The sequence below is a fragment of the Monopterus albus genome, unplaced genomic scaffold, assembly GCF_001952655.1.
Source record: "Monopterus albus unplaced genomic scaffold, M_albus_1.0 scaffold137.1, whole genome shotgun sequence".
Lineage (NCBI taxonomy): Eukaryota > Metazoa > Chordata > Actinopteri > Synbranchiformes > Synbranchidae > Monopterus > Monopterus albus.
In genome coordinates, this window is record NW_018128017.1 from 606,378 (window position 1) to 626,019 (window position 19,642).

Genomic DNA, 19,642 nt, shown 5'->3' on the forward strand with positions numbered 1-19,642 from the left:
AAAAAAATGAAATTAAAATGAAAAGATGCTATTAAAAATAAAATGAACATTTAATTGGGGGTAATATGACAATTTTTGTGACCTAATGAGTCTCATGTGACCTCTGCAATAGAAAGCTTGGCAAGTAAAATGGTGAGTTGTTTAATGTGGACCTTGATGACTCAAACTCTGGTAATGGGGACTCAGACTCGACTTATCTTTGACTCGGACTTGAACACTGGGAACATAAGACTCGAGTTGACTCAAACGCTGGTGACCAGACTACAACACTGCCATGTTCAGTAGTGGAGGTAATACTGTATTAAGGGCCTTTACTAGCACTACCACAATACTCTTAACAATTAAGTCCTGCTTAACTAAAGCATGTAAAAGTATAATCACATTTTACTACTGTAGTTAGGTGAGGTGGGCCTTGTTTTCTTTTAATTACAACAATAATTATTTTCCACTTAAATGATTTTTTTTTGAGTTGTAAAAATGTGTTCAACTTGTGAGAAACTGGCCATCACAATTATCAAGAACCCAAAGTGACAACTTGACACAAGAATGCTTGTTTTGTCAAAATCAACTTTTTTTTTTTAAATAGTTCAAAATAAAAGCAGCAAAATGTGACATTTGAGAAGCTGAAAACATGCATGACAAACATTTTAAGTGTTTATTAAAGTAGGTGCCAGTTAATTTTCTGTCAGTACGTTAGTCATTTCAGCTCTACTTGTATTTATTGTTGGGCAGTTTTAACTTGTAACTAAGCATATTTTAAAAGCACTTAATCTGAGCATGGTGCAACAGAAATGGCCCTATCCTTTGCAGTGTTGGCTCGACCTGCATCCATAGGCAGTAAAGTTGCCCATAAATCAAAGGTGCCACAACTCTGATGGGGTGGTGGTAAAGGGTTAAGCAGAGAGCTAACCTCCTGAAGAAATGCCAGTGGATTTATTATTTATCATAAGGATAGGTGACTTGTTTACAACCAGTGTTGTAGTCAAGTCACTAAACCTCGAGACGGAGTCAAGTCTCGAGTCCACAGTGTTTCTTCTGACTAAAGTCCGAGTGACTAATTTGAGTTGAGTTACCAAAGTCAGAGTCATCAAAGTCTACAGTAAACACAACTGACACAGCTTTCACCATTTTATATTCCAAACTTTCTAACAGTGTATTGCACCACCTTATTGCTTGGCACTATGATACATAAAAATCATTTATTGAAAGGCAGAGTGTATGCTTTGATGGTGGTGTGCTGGACACAGCATGGAGAGGGTGAACAGGTTTTAATATCAATAACTTATGCCAAATTATTATGGCCTATTACATGCAAACAAACAGATAGCTAGAACTGAGTCCCTGTCTCCAACTTTGGAGTCTGAAAAATGTCACATTAAATCTAAAAGTTCAAACGTGCACAGGTCATAACTTTACAATAAACAGTAAGTATACTGTTGCCACAGATAGCAGTTGCTGTGCACTGCAGTTTGGGCACCATTTTTAGCCTATATTAGTTTGTTTTGGAACACTAAGTACACCAAATTAAGTATTATCAGTTAAATTAATTTCTGCTATGTGCTAGTGTATGTACTGAGATCTTAAAAACTCAGTGCTTCTCAAGCAGGTTCTGAAGTTTTTCATCTCCTGCTCCTACCAACATCGTTTCAAGATGAGCAGCAAGTCTACCATTTAGGAGTGATATATCAGTCAGGAGTGGTCTGCTCTTCTTTGGAACCAAATAACAGGATTTTACACAACCCACGGTTTGTTTTAAGTAATAACCACCATTTCTAGTTTAGCAGAATTTGTCAACATGTCTTTGTTGAGCAAAATGCCATATTAGGATGAAAGCTAGCTGACTTTCCTCGCTATATAAGATTGAACATTTTCTATCTTTCCCACAGGCACTTTCCTGATCTGCTGCCGTCTTACAATCAGCCATGATCCTCCAGACTGCTGTGCTCAGTGCACTCCTGTGCTCCATCCACAGTTTTACTGTACAGGTAAGTATTAACAGAGACAATATTCATTGATGTGGGCAGACAGATTCAATATTGGCTGATTGTTCATTGACCAGGGAAACTTTGTATTTATGATGGTGCAAAATGTGATTTAGTCTTTCATTTTATTCTTGTTGGTTTTACATTGCATTACATTAGACTCCTGCATAGATGCAATCATGCATTAGAAAGAAGAAATACTAGCTGGTATCGTAGCCCTGTTTCTGCTACATGTTATCTGTATAGGACATGCACTTTCCCCTTAGTCTGAAATCAACTAAGGTATCTGCTGGAACTAAACTCTGTATGAACATTGATAGAAGTGAATTTTCACATATTTAATTTAGATAAAATTTCTGTGGCTGTATTTCTTTCTTTTATTTTTTAACTGTCTTATTACAGGGTCCTTTTCAAAAGAGTGATAAATATTCTGGTAAGACTTGGTCACTTTTTATACAGTAACAAGCTGCAGTTCCTACATCATGTAACTGATACATGAACGAACTGCTTCTTTTCCACAGGCAACACCATTGAAGATGATGAGTTCAGTGTCTCCACACTACTAGAGAAGGCCAATGCTAATCTTGGTAAGTTCATGTCCACTGCAACTGCTTTATTCTTTCCCTTTGGTGAAATTATTAGTCCAGTAGCAAATGTACAATAATTGAGAAATGTAAAAATATCACGAAATCATTCATTAGAGCAAGCATAAAGCTGGTGTAAATATACCTGGACGTATACAGCAGTGAAATTTAGTACAATAGAAAAGATTCAAACATTTTCTTAACTATGTCATTTGCAGGAAAGAACTTGGATGAGCCTCTAGTGCTGTTTGGAGACATAGCAGTGCCAACAGGTCTAGGGAATGCTGACCCCTGCACAGCACGAGGTTGCCTGTGGCCTAAAGCCCCCGACGGCAATGTATATGTGCCATACCGCATCTCCAGGCAGTACTGTAAGTCAGGAATGTGTAGAGAGTTTCTAAAGGGCAGGCGCTCAAATAAATTAAAAGTACATCTACCTGTTCAGAGCTAATTTGACATTTTCCAATATTACAATTATTAATGATAATAAATACATTTACCAATCAGTTGGGCTATCAAGCAGCGAACTTCAAGGCTAAGAAATGAAACCACTGCGGAAGTGTTAAAACCTGCAGTTCCTTGAATGGCTCCAAAAGGGAGTCAGTCCCCATGAAATAAACATGTTTACAGCTTGGTGTCTATAGCTAATCTCCCCTTCTATGACAACTGTCCAGGGGATGAATTTTTTTTATAACTCACCCATTTAAATTATATTGAGACTAAAAGTTATGCATAATTAAGGGTGTGGCTGCTTTGAGAGATAGGTGGGAGGGTCCCACCATAGGTAGTTAGCTGCTGGCTGTCTAGCCAGCTCCACTTATGCTCCACCTCTTTGCCCATGCTTGGATTAGCCATAGCAGGCAGAGTGAAGCACTACCAGTATGGCGATGGCCAGACTTGAGTTTCAAGATTACTCTTCAGAGAACCAATGTGTGATGACACGGTGGGTTTATCCACCTCATATGTAGAGTCAGTAGGTCCAATATGCAATCACTTCAATATACCAAAGTGTCTGATGGCAGGGCTGGGACAAGTAAACAGGAAAACCACAGTATAGGCCTAATTATTCATAATTATTGTTGAGAGGTGTACTTCTGATTAACTTGGAAACAGGGCAGCCCCTAGAGACTACTACTAGTCATAGTAGTACACTAGTATTAACAGTAGTAGCAATAGCCACAGTACTAGTAGTTGTAAAGGTAGTTGCAATAGGAGCAATGGCGTTAGCAGTGGTAGTAATGCTTGTAGTAGAGGTATAGAAAAGGTAGCAGTGGTAATAGTAGCAATATGGCAATAGCATTACTAGTAATAGTAGAAGTGGCTGCTGTAGTCATAGCAACAGCAGTGGCAGCAGGATTAGCTGTAGCAACAGTAGCTTGTTGCAGCAGTATTGCAGTTGTAACAGTAGCTATACCAGTACTGGTATAGTAGGTATTAGAAGCAGCACAGTAAGCTTTTGCTAAAATTATAATATGATGGTAGAAAGAATCAGAAAATTACCACAAGGCAGTACATTAAACTGATAATCATTTTTTAACTGTCAAGCCCAGAGAGAGAGAGATACCATCATCCAAGGTCTGGAGTCATTTGGCAGGTCCACCTGTATCCGCTTCGTCCCCTTGAACAGACAAAGAGACTTTGTGGACATCCAATCTCGATCGGGGTACAGTATGGCCGACAGAGTAAACAGACCACACATGTATACAGTACATGAATGCACTCATAGCCCCTGTGTACACCCAGATCTAGATGACTTGCCATCAAACAAGTCCAGGGAAGCAATGTGAAATCTGCTCAAGGAACTGAGGTTGTTATGTTGTTTGGTAGTTTTAATTACTTCTCTCTTTCAGGTGTTACTCATTTGTCGGGCGTCGGGGTTCTGGCCAGATAGTGTCTTTGAGTCGCCAGGGCTGTGTCTTTGAGTCAGTCGTCCAACACGAGCTACTGCACGCCCTGGGCTTCCACCATGAACAGTGCCGGTCTGACAGGGACGAACATGTTCGCATCCTGCTGGAGAATGTTATTCCTGGTGGGTGTTCGCCACCACATGGGTCACTTTAATAATGCTTTTGTAAAAGACCTTTATAACTTTTAAGAACAAAAAATGACCAGTAAATAAATGAATCATTTCTGATCACTTCAGCATGTAGACATAAAGTAGCTGAAGGTGTTAAAGAAGTGTTTTTTAAGAATTATATCATACACATAGTGACATAACTAGTTTCCTGTTGATATAAGCCTTTACTCTTTTTTTTAGTTGCTGCACTTTTCAGCCATTTGACTACCAAATAAATAAATAAATAAAACAGAGACACAAATTGATTTAGCTGTGTGATCTCCTACAGGAATGGAGCATAATTTCAGGAAGATAGAAACAAGGAATCTTGGCACTCCCTATGACTACAACTCTGTCATGCACTATGGAAGGTATTACCCACATATACAAGTATCTGAATACTGTTTTTAAGCCAGACCTGATGTGAACAAGTGCCTGAATAAATCATTTGCCTATAAACTGGTATTACAGCTCCACTGCCATTTTAACAAACTTGTGTGAAATTGTATTTTCAATTTAAATTGTTATATCTTTTAAGCTAGATTAATTAATTTGTGGTTACATGAAGGCAGAGCAACAGGCTGTATATACATGATGAAGAGCCAGATGTTCTCTCCCATGGCTTGGTAGAGATCAAACCAGAGCTAAAAGCGGAGTGGATGTTGGACTTAGATCCATCAGGTGGACACAGACAACACTCCAAATGAATAGTCATAACAACTTAATAAGATAATGAAATGTTGGTTCACATTACACTTCAGCTTATAAACTGTTCGGTGCTGTTCATTGCTACAGGAACGAACTAATGGTTCTTGCTGAATATGACCTGAGCAGCTTACACAGCACAGTATAATATACTATAGTATGTGGTGGCAGTATATAGATTATAAACTTGTCATCATGACTGTGTGTTTGCACCACAGGTTTGCCTTCTCTAGGAACAGGGAGCCAACCATCGTTCCCATCCCTGACAACGACGTAACCATTGGCCGGGCAGAAAGGATGAGTCCTGTCGACATCCTTCGGGTGAACCGCCTTTACCAATGCAGTATGTACTTTTTTTTTTTTTACATCTAGCCCACTACCTCCCCTCCCCCCACCCTCACAATAACTAAGTACTTATTTCTACTGTATATGGTAAGAGTACTCTCAAACAGTCTTCCTACAGTGTTGACATAATGAACATACATGTGAATATGTCTGTGCAGATTCTGAGTCATCCAGGTCATAGTAAGCTGAAAAAACTTAGAAAAAAATCAACTGGACTAGATTTCTAGGTCAAAGACGTTTCACCTCTCTCATCCAAGAGGCTTCATCAGTTTTCAACTCAGAACTGTTTTTCTCAGAAAACTCAGACGTTTTTTTTTCAGCATACATGTGAATACAGATTTAGAGAGATCTAAACCTATTAATGTTCATGTGCACTATAGTGGTGCCATAAAGAAATCCAGCAGCTTTCACAGAAGCTGTTGTCATTTTGAAATCACTGCAGATTCAGCTGCTTCCGGACGCGACCGGAGACTCCAGCAGAGAAAGCAATGGAACAGTTTCCTCCTGAAATGAAAGTAAGTGGCTTGTGGGTTTGGATGTACATTTGTAAGTATCATGTTTCCTGTTAGCCAGTCATAAACCTACTGATGATAATTTAATAAATTAAGACATTTTGCTTCCTCCACTTAGTAAAAGATGTGATAAATGTCTTAAAACCATTCAACTATCAATATAAAAGTATGCTGCTTTACTGTATGATCACACTGTAGCTTCTGAAGTAACAAAACAAAAACTTTAGTAATTTACTGTAAATAATCTACTGTATTTGCACGCCTGTGTGTGTGTGTGTGTGTGTGTGTGTGCGCACGCATGTTTGCTTATTCATTTTTTTTTACATCTTCTTTTTCCAACAGGAAGTCACGAGGAAACGATAACAGCTGATTGTCTACAGCTTTTTATCTACATGAATCAGAAATGAGTCCTATGCTTGCTGTCCTAATGAGAAATGAAAAGAAAAGCCAGTGCTATACAATGCTACAGCAATCCAGTGACATTGTTATAGATTTACGCTTAATGAAAAAGTGCTTGCAAGCTTGATGGAATATTAAAAAAAGAAATAAAATGTAAATTCAATCTTAACCTCAAGTTCACCCTTTTCTGTGTGATATGTGTGATCATTTATTTAGCCTTCATATACAGGACCTGGTGCAGGTGTTCCAGTGTAGCACATACCATCACTGATAAGCCCTTTTCTGAACTGGCTCTGAACACCAGACTCAGCAAATACTGTAACATATGTCCGCATACACACATTTGTGAGAACATGTCATTTTTTGTTAAATATTACGCTATCCCATCCAATATCCTTAAGAAATATTACATTTGTTTTAGTTACATTTGGGGAATGATGTGATATGACCATAACCATAACCATTTTCACTTATCAGGAATTGATTTTGTCTGCAGCAGCAAAGCACATTACTGGAGTCAACAGAAACTCCTTTTAATTAAACTGAACGCACCAAACAGGGATGACTAATTCCACCTTAAGAAACTCATTAGTCTAACAGTCTCTGTAGGAGCTACACTGCTGTCAGATGGTAAATGTATGGTATTGTCCTGGCTGGACTCCTCCTCCTCCTGCACCTGCTTCAGGGTCAGACAAAGCAGCGACCATGACTGAGCACTGAGTCCCAGAATGGGTAAGAAACTGATAGAAATGAACAGTTTGAGCTGAAAGTTCGTCTCAGAACCATGGAGCTCTGCAGCGTATCGGTTTCTTCAGTTGCTGCACTACTTTATGTCCAGATTAAACACCTTGAATTCAATTAACTTTGTCCTCTTTGGTTTTTAAGGAATGGAGCACAAGTTCAGGAAGATGGCCTCAGTCAACCAGGGCACTCCCTACAATTACAACTCTGTGATGCAGTACCACAGGTGAGAACAACTGGTTCACTTCACACTTTGTGTGTGCATGTCTATCACCTTGAATTCAATTAACTTTGTCCTCTTTGGTTTTTAAGGAATGGAGCACAAGTTCAGGAAGATGGCCTCAGTCAACCAGGGCACTCCCTACAATTACAACTCTGTGATGCAGTACCACAGGTGAGAACAACTGGTTCACTTCACACTTTGTGTGTGCATTACGTACTATGCTTTAGTCTAACTACTCTGTGTCCTGCTGTAGGTATGACTTCTCCAAGAACAACCAGCCCACCATGGTACCCATCCTTAACTCTAGTGTGTCCTTTGGCAATGCTAACGAGATGAGCTGCAATGATATCACCAGGGTCACTGTTACAAAAGAATCCCGTCCAGATGTCCTGACAGACACATCTCCCAGTGACCACTGGCCAACAGAAGCTGCAGATATGAACTCTTCAGCACAACAGCCAATGATCTTCTAATAAAGCTGAAACACACCAGTCTGTTTCCATTCGCTCATCACATTGTTCTTGTTTGCTTTCCTTCACAGTTAACCAAACTCAAATTAAGATGCACTTTTGCAGTAACTAGTTCTGCAGTCTGTCCTTTAGTCACTGAAGGAATAAACACTGGGATGTGGTCCAGTAAAAAAAGAAAAGCAGGACGTATAGTCAGTGTGTAACATTGTTGGATAAGCTACCAGGAAGAGCAGTCAACTGCAAACCAAAGCAATGATTTGAAAGCAAGATTTATGTCAATTGGAATTAAGTTTATTTTTGTTTTCTGTGTAACCCAAAGTGGATTTTTTAAAATTGGCTAATCAATATTACATCATCTCAGAGAGACTTTAAAATGGTCACGATACCTCCTACCAGATTCAAACAGTGGAGGTGTTTTTATAAAAAAACATTTTATGGCTCTGGGCTTCACAATTAGAAACAAAACATATCCTGGAAAGAAGATACAGTAATAATACATACAGAAACTTACTGACTGCAAAAACTGTTCTTCAAATAGATTTTTCTTGCAGACTTTTTATTACCAAATAAGGTTAATAAAATGCATTTTACATTTACACACAGATTATTCATGCATCCTAAACATATTTAAAGTTGCATTTACTGTAAGCAGGTATACCTGCCTTTGGACAGGAGGATTAGTCTGCTTATAGATGGCATAGAATTATGGTGTTTACATCTGTGTAAATAACATTGTAAACTCTTCAATCAAACGTGTGTATCTTCTTTTAAAGTCACACATTCATAAATCATTAGTTCCATTTGCAATTGGTATACTCCCCTTTTTAATCACTGTGCATCTTCAAGGAAAAGCAGCCAAAAATAAAATAAAATGAAATAAAAGAAGCCTATTTGTGGATAAAATTTAATACAGTATGAAATAACATTGTTTTTCCTTGTATTGTGTTTCCTTTTATTACAATAATTAAATTTAGGAAGGTTATTGAAATTATTAATACACTGACGAATTTAAAATGGATTTGTAATAACTCATTTCTCACTTTCAGTTGATTTTTTTATTTATAAGTGTCCTTGTACCTCGTTTTTCTATGTTCTGTAATTGAAATTATTTGATTGTTTTTTTTTTTTCAATACAGTTAACTAAGAACGTTTTAGCGTCCATGCCATTTATTACCACTAGATGGCGGTACAGCCATAAGCTGATAACTGTTGGGTGCTCTCGGACGCCGTGAGCTCTTCAGACACTAGAAGAACGTTAAGAACTTCCTGTCTCCCTTGTCGCTCCAAAAATGGCGGATAGTTGTGCCCAAATACTGTTGGGATCAGGGCTCACCGTCCTCTCCCATCCTCTGATGTACATTAAAGTCCTGATTCAGGTAAGAAGAGAAGTGTTTGTGTAGACGCTGGCAAGTAGTGATGGGCAGATGAAGCTTCAAGAAGCAATGAATGTAAATTATAGGCAACTCTTCTAGCTACTAGCCTGAAGAAGCTGTCAAGCTCCATTGAAAACAAGACAGTTTAATGTCGCCTCTCTTACCAGTAAAAGAATGCACAGGGTAGAACTTGGCTTAAGACCTTTCATGAATCAGCATGATGGACTATTTAATTCAACATACATGCAATACACATCGCAGCAAACGGCACGATAGTAATATTATCAGTCCATCTGTTGGATTCTAACCTTTTTGTTAGAAATTAACCCGTTCTTCTGTTGGAAGCACGAGAAATGACGACAGGAGAGGACTGTTTAAAATCAGCAGAAAGTTTACTGAATGTCTGATCACAGGTAGGCCTTACAGTGCTGGGATCAGAGAGACAGAACTCCCGCAGGAGTTCCATCCACTGACCTCGAATTAAGGTCTTACAATACATTTTATCTTCTTGGGCTGCTCTGCACTCAACAAAGGTACAACAATTCATGCATTGTAATTCTATTGGTCATTTGGTGAGCCGGAGCTCACACCTCCTTGCTGGAATGTGATCTACCCCAGGTGTCTGTGTGTGTGTGTGTGTGCGACATGCATTCCCAGTGGCTCCCTTGACCTGTTTCACTGTAAAAGGCCAGGTATGAGCTAATAATTCTTCGCACTAATGTGCAGGTTGTTTGTATAAATTGACGTTAGTTTGTTTAAACTGCAGATGATGCCATTAGCCTGCTGTCATCGTGTATCTTGAATAATAAATTGGTATTCCTGTCAGTGCACGGTACTGTGCCCTTTGGCCCACTTAGCGAGTTAAAGGCAGCGTTAGCTAACGTAATTCAGAAGTCTGCATCGGAATTCAGTCGACTTATTTTGCTTTACAGTGAAGCTAAATTCGTTTTAAAAGCAAAAATACTGCTGTGTATCGTGTGAAAACTATTACACAAATGCAACTGACAAAGTGAACAAAATATTAAGAGAAAATGGCAAAGCTGACAAGCTACAGTACATGTCAATAAGGAACCAGTAAGTCCGGAAGAACCATAGTGCCAGTTTTCCCTAGACATATTGGAAATGCAGTCCAAGAGCATTAATGGTGCACTTTGCTCACAGCTTTGATACTTCTGTGTGTTGGTAGGTAGGACATGAGCCGCTGCCTCCCACCCTTGGCACAAACCTGTTTGGCAGACAGGTGTACCAGCTGCCTGGACTGTTTGCTTATGGTGAGTCTGACTCTCCACACACTTGGAATCAATAACGTTTAAAAAAAGCATAAATGAGATGGGCTTTTAATTTCTCTGTGGGTATGTAAACATGTGCTACTGCAGGTTTTACTTTACTGTAACAGTTCTGTCTTAACCTGTGTTGTGTTACGAGATCAGAACTAGTCAGGTTTCATTTTGACTTTTCTAAAAAGTGACTGGAGGAATTATTCAAACATGAGACCGATGTTGATTCCCATCACATTTATGAAATGCCAGATGCTATTTTTGTTCTTGTGAGTTTGCCCAAATAGGTTGTAAGCACATGTGATTTTCAGGGCTGATGCAGCATTAGTGGTATGGTCCAGGATGTTCTGAAGACTTGTTTTTACTTTTTTGAGGATATGTAAATGAGAAAAAAAATCTAATCTTTGTAAAATTACTGGTAGAAGTCATGTTGAGATGCTGGGTTGCTGTTTTTATGTATAAATGTTAAATTTCTCTAAAATGTGGGATGCTGTGATATTTCAAATGCATCATTGTTTTCTCAGTTGACATTTTTTGGTTTCTTAGACATTAGTTGTGTAGAAATATACTAAAATACAGTTTTTAAACAGCCTTTTTTTATCTTATCCTGCTCTATATTGTATTTTCCGAATGTTTCAGCAAAACACATCATCAAAATTGATGGAAGAGCAGGTCTCTTTAAAGGACTCGTTCCAAGACTCTGTGCTGGGACCATCGGTACCGTTGTGCACGGTCAAGTTGTGCAGGTAGGCCTAGAAGCAGTTCTTCTTAAATGGATGTTATCACATGTACAGCTTCACATGAAAGTTGGGATGTAATGATACACAAGTAGAGGAATTTCACAGTTAGTGTAGTCCTGGAAGCATTTATTTGAAAAGACATATTTCCAAATAGCTGCTCAGAAATGTTTTTATTTAATTTGTATAAGTGCTATTTCATCATCAGCTATCAAGCAACTTGGAGAAAAAGTTATTCATCATCATCATCAACTTTATTTATATAGCACGTTTAACACAGCCGAAGCTGACCAGTGCTTAACACAATATCACTAAAACCCGTTAAAACACAATAAAACAAGCAAAAGCAATAAACACAACAATAAAACAGGATCACACTAAAACAACCACCCATCATAAAACAGAAAAGCCCAACAAGACAGAGGCTCATACTGGTTCGAACACCAAACGGTACAAATGAGTCTTCAAAAAAGTTTTAAAAGTGGACAACGAGGGGGCCTGCCTAACGTAAAGGGGCAATGCATTCCACAACTTAGGAGCCCCCACAGAGAATGCTCTGTCCCCCCTAAGTCTCGCCTAGCCCTCGGTGTCTCCAAGAGCAGCTGATCAGCTGATCGGAGGCACCGAGAGGGGCTATAGGGATGCAGCAATTCTGTAAGATAAAGGGGGGCCAGACCATTTAAAGCCTTAAAAACAAATAAAAGAATCTTAAAATGAATTCTAAAACATTGAAAAGTATAAGTCGGGATGGATACAAAAAACTTTCCAAGGCACTGAACATCCCCCGGAGTTCAGTTAAATCCATCATCAAGAAATGGAAGGAATATGGCGCATGTCTAAATCTGCCTATATCAGACCTTCCTCACAAACTGAGTGACTGTGCAAGAAGGAGACTAGTGAGAAAGGCTATCAAGAAACCTATGACCACTCTGAAGGAGTTACAAGCTTCAGCAGCTGAGATGGGAGAGACTCTGCATACAACAACTGTTGCCCGGGTTCGTCACCAGCCAAAGCTTTATGGAGAGTGGCAAAGAGAAAGCCACTGTTGAAGAAACTCATATTAAATCTCACTGGAGTTCACCAAAAGGCATGTGGGAGACTCCAGGGTCAAATGGAAGAACATTCTTTGATCTGATGAGACCAAAATGGTGCTTTTTGGCCATCAGACCAGACACTATGTTGTAGTGGACACCAAACTCTGCACATCACCACAAACGCACCATCCCCACTGTGAAGCATGGTGGTGGCAGCATCGTGTTGTGGGGATGCTTCTCGGCAGCCGGCCCTGGAAGGCTTGTAAAGGGAGAGGGTAAAATGAATGCAGCAAAATATAGGAAAATCCTGGAGGACAATCTTATTCAGTCTGCAAGAGAACTACGGCTTGGGAGAAGATTTATTTTCCAGCAAGACAATGACCTGAAGCAAACGGCGGAAGCTACACAGAAATGGTTTAAAGACAACAAGGTGAGTGTTCTGGAGTGGCCGAGTCAAAGCCCAGACTGATAGAGAATTTGCGGCTGGACTTGAAAAGGGCTGTTTGCGTCCAATCCCCATGCAACCTGGCAGAGCTTGAGCAGTTTTGCAAAGAAGATTGGAGTAAAATTGCAGTGTCCATATGTGCAAGACTGACTGAGACCTATCCACACAGACTCAGTACTGTGATAAATATTGACTTGAAGGGGGTGAATATTTTATGCACTCACTTATTTCCCATTACATATTTTTATTTAATTGACATTACTTTGTAGAAACCTGTTTTCACTTTTTTGTAATTTTTTTTTGTCAAAAAAGCCAAATTATATTGACCATGACTGATTTATAAAATCAATAAAAGGGTAAAGCATCCAAGGGGATGAATACTTTTTATAGGCAGTGTATCTGGCTTGAATGAAAACAGGCTTGTATTAAATCAGAACTTAAGAGGTCTTAGATTTCAGAATAAATCTACATAAACATCTATAATTATCTGTCTGAACAAGTCACTACTGAGAAATATAGGAATATACAGGAGGCCTGTTTCATTTGCCATTGCAGGTAAAGTTGCTCTACGAGGGTGTTGATGAGACATTGCTGAACTAATTCACCATTAAAGTCAATCGCCATTAAAACCTGAAGAACTTATTTACATATTTTCAGTGCTGTTGACGTACATCAGCTTCACTCCATGTTCACATCATGTCCTTAAAGACCCACTTGACTCAAAAATGTGTTTTGTCTTATGTTTATACCTAATAAATAGCATCCCCCACTATACTGACCGTTGTAGGTGCCTGGTTTGTTACTAATAGGCTGTTTTAATATTCCTCTGCTGAAGGGGCCAAATATCTTCGCTTCCAAGAAAGATGTTCAGCCAAACTGAATTTATGACTCCACAAATTTACAAAGTGGGCTAAAAGGACTCAGATTAAAAAGCAAGTTAAATACTCAATTCAGGTTGGATTAATAATTATCGTGTAATTATTATTTAGGCACACTAGTGCCCTGATAACTAACCATTAGTGTAGAGTCCTGCCTTCATTTTTAATGGCTTGTTCTCCCAGTAACTTGCACAGCTTATTAAATGTTTTTTTCAGTTTTGTTTTTGGGTGAGTAAAATGTTGTCACCTTTTTTTACCCTCACCAGTCTGCACCTGAATGACAGTGGAGAGCTCTGTCAGGTCTGATGAGGGCACAACAGCCTCCATGGCTGTGTAAGTCGTACCGGTATAGGTGGCTTCACAGCCAACTGCCGGGGCAACAACAGCCATGGCTGTATGGCTGCTGCAAAGTGTAGAGCTTGTTTATAACTATATACTTGTACTGAGATCGTCTTCTAAATAAACTATTTTCAGAAAGCAACAACTGTTTAAGTTCTACAATAACAGAATAAAAAATCAGAGAACGTATTTTGTTGTATTGCTTTACCATTTTTATGGACCTGCAGTTTATTATGGCAAAAGATCATGATGGAGACTCAGGCTTCTAACCTCAAAATCCTACCATTTTACACTAGGTTCTGTAATAGATGGATATGGTTATCAGTCAAGCTAAGAATGTGTATACACTTACAGCGTATTTCCTGCTCTACAAATGACAGTTTACACATATATTGGCAGTACTGACGTTTTTTTCCCCCTTGAAGGCTATAGGCACAGATATAACTGTGCCAACAGCATCACTTTAGAAGTGTCCATACTGACATGCCAGAAATATGTCATATGTATGATACTGTGCAAAGGGTCTAGGCACTATAAATAAATCAAGTAATCTTTTAAAAATAATGTTGTGTGGTTTTTGTTTAGCGGTGAACTTCACATAAAGTGCAGTGAACATGAACCCTTTGCATTTAACCCTTGTGTTCTGTTAAGGATCTTAAAACACCACCAGTTCTCCTCAGTATACTTGCACACAGATTTTCCAGATAATTGGCAGGTACTGGAGATCGTTCCCAGCATCGTAGAGACGCTCCCACAGTTCCTCTGTGGACTTAGGAAGTCTTAGTGTCCTCTGTCCTCTCATGTAATCCCAGACTGACTCCATGATGTTGAGATCAGGGCTCTGTGGCAGCCACCTTCTGACGCAGATCCCATGGTTCTTTTCTGTGGAGACAGTTCTTTATGACTGTGGCTCGATGTTTGGGCTTGTTATTCTGCTGCAGAAAAAAATACAAGACTGATCAGATGCCTTTCTGATGGTACTGTGTGATGAATAATTCAGGAAGATTGTTGTTTTCACAAAGAGTGCACTGATAAACATATACTGTGTTTTCGGTTGCAAAATGTCCTGTTCAGTTCAGACTCTATCTAGGGCGTAATATCAATTTAATGTTGATCTCTCCTTTGCTACAGAAATGTCAGGACCAAGGCATACCTCAGGTGAGTTTTCTTATTTGTTGTTTGGACTGTGTGATAGAGGACGAGCCTGAGCACCCACACACATTGTGTTTCCATCTCCTCAGGGGACATTATATTGACTTAAATTTATTTCCCGGAGACTTAACCTAACCTTAACCATAACCACTACTTGCCTAAAACCTAACCTTCCCCCTAACCCAGCTATCGGCCAATCCCAGCTGACATTGGGTGAGAGGCAGGGTCCACCCTGGACAGGTCACCAGTCTGTCATAGGGTTGACATGTAGACAAACAACCACACACATTCCCACTCCTAGTGGCATTTTAGTCACCAGTCAACCTGAGCTGCATGTCTTTGGACTGTGGGAGGAAGCTGGAGTACCTGCAGAAAACCCACACAGGGGGAACATACATACTCCACACAGAAAGGCATCGGGTTGGCCGGGGCTCAAACCAAGAACCTTATTGCAACAGTGCTAGTCACAGGCCCCACCGTGCCACCTCCACAATGCTTAACATCAGGGGAAAATATTATATAATTTAGAATTTACAACTATTTCTGGAGAGATGCAATTGGGTGCAAATGTTTGCATCCCCTTACTTTGAAATGGCAAAAAGTTTTTTTTTTTTTTTTTCCCCATTAATATATGTAATGCACATTCAGCTAGTGCAAATGTTCCTTCTTCAACAGAAGCAACAAAAATGATCAGGGAGTGTATAAAGAGAAAGTTATAGTGAAATAATGAACATCATATCAATGCACAAGTTTGCACCCCCTTTATGAAATGTTTTTTAATACTTTGTGTGTCCTCCCTAACCTCCTCCAGCCTCTTTTTGTACCCCAGAGTTTGTTTCCATTCAGGTGGAATTCTTCATGGCATACATGTACAGTCGTCTATAAATCGATCCACAGGGTTTTTTTCCTGTGAGGCTGCCAGCAATTTTCAGAACTCAAGAACTTTCTTTACACACAAACCTAGTTTCGGTTTTGGTTCTTGGATGTTGCTCTTGTTCCTGCTCCTGAGTTGAGAACTTCCTTATGGCCAATAAATGATCAGGTTTGAGGTTACAACACTTAACAATCATTAGTTATTAACTCTGTCAATGTTTGGACTTGGGTTTAGAATTTATTATAATATTGTTGTTAAAGACATCTAGCTTGCTTCCTGACCAGTCTGGGAAAACTCCAGGTTAAGAGAGTGAGTGACTTGTAGAAAGTAAGACAGGCAAACTCTCATTTCATCCCTGGGTTGCCTTGGTGACATTAAAAGTAAAGGCGTTGATCATGACTTGCACTGGTCCTGATTCAAGTTTGGTTAGGGACCTCTATCATTATCATCTCTTATTTTGTGTCATCTGTTTCCTGTGTGTGTGGTTTTTTTTTTTTTTTTTATTAAAGGTATATAATGGCCAAAGACTTTAATGATAAGTGGTGCTGAGGTTTTTCTCTGTTGTCCAGATACTGAGCAGCCAGCCGAAGGCTTTGGAGGGCTCCCTACAGCATGTTGTCAATGAGGTAAGCCACTTGTCCTTTTAGGAGATGCTGCCAAAAAGTAACGTACCAAACAAGCAGGTCACTGAGGTGTCTTACGTTTATTAAGCTACACTTCATTATTTTATTTAACTTTTAAGTGCGAGATATCCTCTTTATTATGATGCCTCAAATGTCTGTGAGAACATACTGTACCCTGACAAACTCCCACAATTTTCACTTCTCATTATGGTCTGCCAAGGTTTGTCTTATTATATCATTGTCATAAATGATATAAATAATCTCTTCAGTATGTTGATGTATCTTTGTGTGGATACTGTGGCATAATGCATTCCCTAGCTCCTTACCCTAACCTTGACCATAACAACTAAAAGCCTATCTCTGATCTAAACCAAACTGTAACCTTAACCCTCAAACAGTCCTTGAGGCCATTCACTTTCTCAGAATGTCCTCACTCCAGTGGCATTAACCACAAACTGGGCTCCATATATGTAAACATGTTGTTTAAAATGTTTTCTCATTTACAAAAGTATTCGGGCCCATAATTCAGTACTTTGTAGAAGCTCTTTGGTGGCAATTTGTCAAGTCAAATACTGTTTATATAGCCCAATATCACAGATTTACAGTCTGTACAGAATATGACACAGACTTTTGGAGGACAAAGATGCATATTCAAAATCCGATCTGAATGGGAGCCACAGGGAGAGAGTGGTCCTGTGTTTGCAGCACAGAGATGAGAGAAAGAGAAGAGAGTGAGAGGAACAAACAAAGTTAGACAGATGCAGCGGTTTTCTGAAGCTTTACACAAATCTAATTGACAGGAAAACATGGATTATAGTGTATGTACTATGTTTAATAGATTCAGTGAGACTGAGACCAACCCAGAGGGAGATTAGTAACCAGTACAAGGCTTGAAGGAAGGGGGCACAATAGCAAACTAGAGAAATGCATTTCCTGTTGTAAATGTGTGTGTATGCTGATATGCTGAAAGATCATCCTGAAAATGCCTGAAATCAATTGCTGAAACAGCTGAAGGATGAGATGAAATGGCTGAAGTTCTTTGTTGAAATAGTTGAGAAGAAATGGCTGAAGTTCTTTGTTGATTAATTTGAAGGATGAGATGCAATAAATACAAGTGTCCTTGTCCTTGAAGAGCTGAACATTTTGATACCTGAATGGCATTTCTAGCTGAAAGTATGCTGAACTTAAGATATGAAAATATTCCACTTTGTACCCACAAAGTAGGTAAAACAAGTGTTTGTGTGTGTGTGTGTGTGTGTGTGTGTGTGTGTGTGTGTGTGTGGGGTGGGGGGGGGGGGGGGGTGTCTCATTGCTGAACAGGTAGATACCTGAATGGCCTGTATAACTGAACTTATAAAGTGCCAAAAAACGGACGAAGATCCCAGAATAATCAGGAGAACATAGTGTGGATGCTGTAAAGCAGAGTGTTAACATTCGTACATAATTACATTCTTAAATACTTATCTTCTACACCACACAAGTAATATATTAAAGAATTATTACAGAGTATTAACATTCATACACCACACCCACAATGTTCCATCTAATTAATCATTAAGCCTGTTCTTGCATATATCTTGATTGACACATACCTTTATATTTATGTTTAAACTCGTCAATTCTATTACTACTTTTTATGTCCACACTTAAATTATTCTCCTGATCAGAAAAGTCCCTGCAGCCTACTGTTCTTTCTGCCTTTGGGGACACAGGAGCCCTGCATTCTGGGAGCAGAGAGGACAGGATGAAAAGTAAGGTTGAGGTAGATCAGACAGGTATGAAGGGTCATGGCCTTTTAGCATTTTCTGTAGCAGAAACACTTTGAACTCTGATCTAGTATGGATAGTTAGCCAGTGTGGGGAAGCTAAGATTGGAGTAATGTGGTCAGATTTTCTGGATTTAATTAAAATTGTAGCTGCAGCATTCTGAACACTTTCAGTACTAGCACATGGCAGGCCTAAGAGCAAAAATAACTTGAAAAATGGCATGTCCTAAACTCCTTTGACTGGTAGGGTACATCTCAGTTGATGGCGTTTTGTCTACTCCTGTCTCCACAGACAACCAAAGAGATGATTGCTCGTTCCTGTGCCACCATCGTCACACATCCCTTTCATGGTACATCATGAATGTCTGCTCAAATCTTTGAGATGGCTTTAGCTGCCTATGTTATTCTTGAGATACCTGCAGAGGTTGTATGAGAGCTGTTGAAGTGGTTGCAGCTGAGATGCGTATGAATTATGTGAGAAGATACAAGTCAGCATGCCAACTGTCTTTCTCAACTTGTTTTTCCAGTGCTTACTTTGCGATGTATGGTGCAGTTTATTGGGAGAGAAACAAAATACAGGTAAACGTGAATGTTGAATGTGCCAGACATAAATCTCAATTAGAAGAGTCATGAAAATTGTTAAAACATTTAAAAAAATGTTTGCTTCTGTTCTCAGTGGGGTGTTTGACTCCATCATCACAGTCTACAGAGAAGAAGGCATAATGGGCTTCTTTGCGTAAGTTTGACTCTTATTTTCCACCAGGTTTTTAGTGTATTGTCTTGATGGTCAACTTTAAATAATGTTGGTTTGGAGATTGCCTTGATGTTGTATGTTTTACACACTATGGTGATGAATAGAACACACACACTGTATAAAAACAAGAAACTCATCAGTTTAATGAATGGTGTCCATCAGAGGTTTTTAAACTGGGGGCCACTTCCCAGGATATGTGGGATCATAGAGGAGGGGTAGGGGGCTGGTGAGACAAAGATACTGTGTGAGGAGAAAGGGGCAGGTGCATATACATGCTCCAACAACAGTAAGTTGTACAGTATATTGTAGTTTGGCTGCTAATTTGTCCTCTCAGCAGCAACAGTGGTTATGACACAGATCATAGAGGTGATTCA

General features: G+C 39.3%; 3 protein-coding genes across 3 annotated transcripts in view; all 3 read left to right on the forward strand.

The window, feature by feature from the left end:
- Positions 1 to 1,816: 1,816 nt before the first annotated feature.
- On the forward strand, positions 1,817 to 6,970 carry LOC109967858 (low choriolytic enzyme-like). The gene is made up of 10 exons (XM_020613719.1): positions 1,817 to 1,985; positions 2,385 to 2,415; positions 2,504 to 2,569; positions 2,785 to 2,937; positions 4,112 to 4,229; positions 4,417 to 4,595; positions 4,912 to 4,993; positions 5,546 to 5,670; positions 6,115 to 6,187; positions 6,527 to 6,970. Exons 1-9 carry the CDS (start codon positions 1,923 to 1,925, stop codon positions 6,183 to 6,185), a joined length of 888 nt encoding a protein of 295 aa, XP_020469375.1. The 5' UTR covers positions 1,817 to 1,922; the 3' UTR covers positions 6,186 to 6,187; positions 6,527 to 6,970.
- Positions 6,971 to 7,311: 341 nt separating this feature from the next.
- On the forward strand, positions 7,312 to 8,020 carry LOC109967843 (astacin-like metalloendopeptidase). The gene is made up of 3 exons (XM_020613697.1): positions 7,312 to 7,315; positions 7,637 to 7,718; positions 7,801 to 8,020. The coding sequence occupies exons 1-3, from the start codon at positions 7,312 to 7,314 to the stop codon at positions 8,018 to 8,020; spliced, it is 306 nt and encodes a 101-aa protein (XP_020469353.1).
- A 1,195-nt stretch (positions 8,021 to 9,215) lies between these two features.
- The window catches only part of mtch2 (mitochondrial carrier homolog 2), a 24,957-nt gene continuing 14,530 nt past the window's right edge, over positions 9,216 to 19,642 (forward strand). The window contains exons 1-8 of the mRNA XM_020613718.1: positions 9,216 to 9,393; positions 10,577 to 10,661; positions 11,307 to 11,413; positions 15,232 to 15,258; positions 16,696 to 16,752; positions 18,807 to 18,864; positions 19,042 to 19,093; positions 19,191 to 19,250. Coding sequence (XP_020469374.1) covers positions 9,307 to 9,393; positions 10,577 to 10,661; positions 11,307 to 11,413; positions 15,232 to 15,258; positions 16,696 to 16,752; positions 18,807 to 18,864; positions 19,042 to 19,093; positions 19,191 to 19,250 — 533 coding nt within the window. The 5' untranslated portion in view covers positions 9,216 to 9,306. The remainder of the gene's footprint in view (positions 9,394 to 10,576; positions 10,662 to 11,306; positions 11,414 to 15,231; positions 15,259 to 16,695; positions 16,753 to 18,806; positions 18,865 to 19,041; positions 19,094 to 19,190; positions 19,251 to 19,642) is intronic.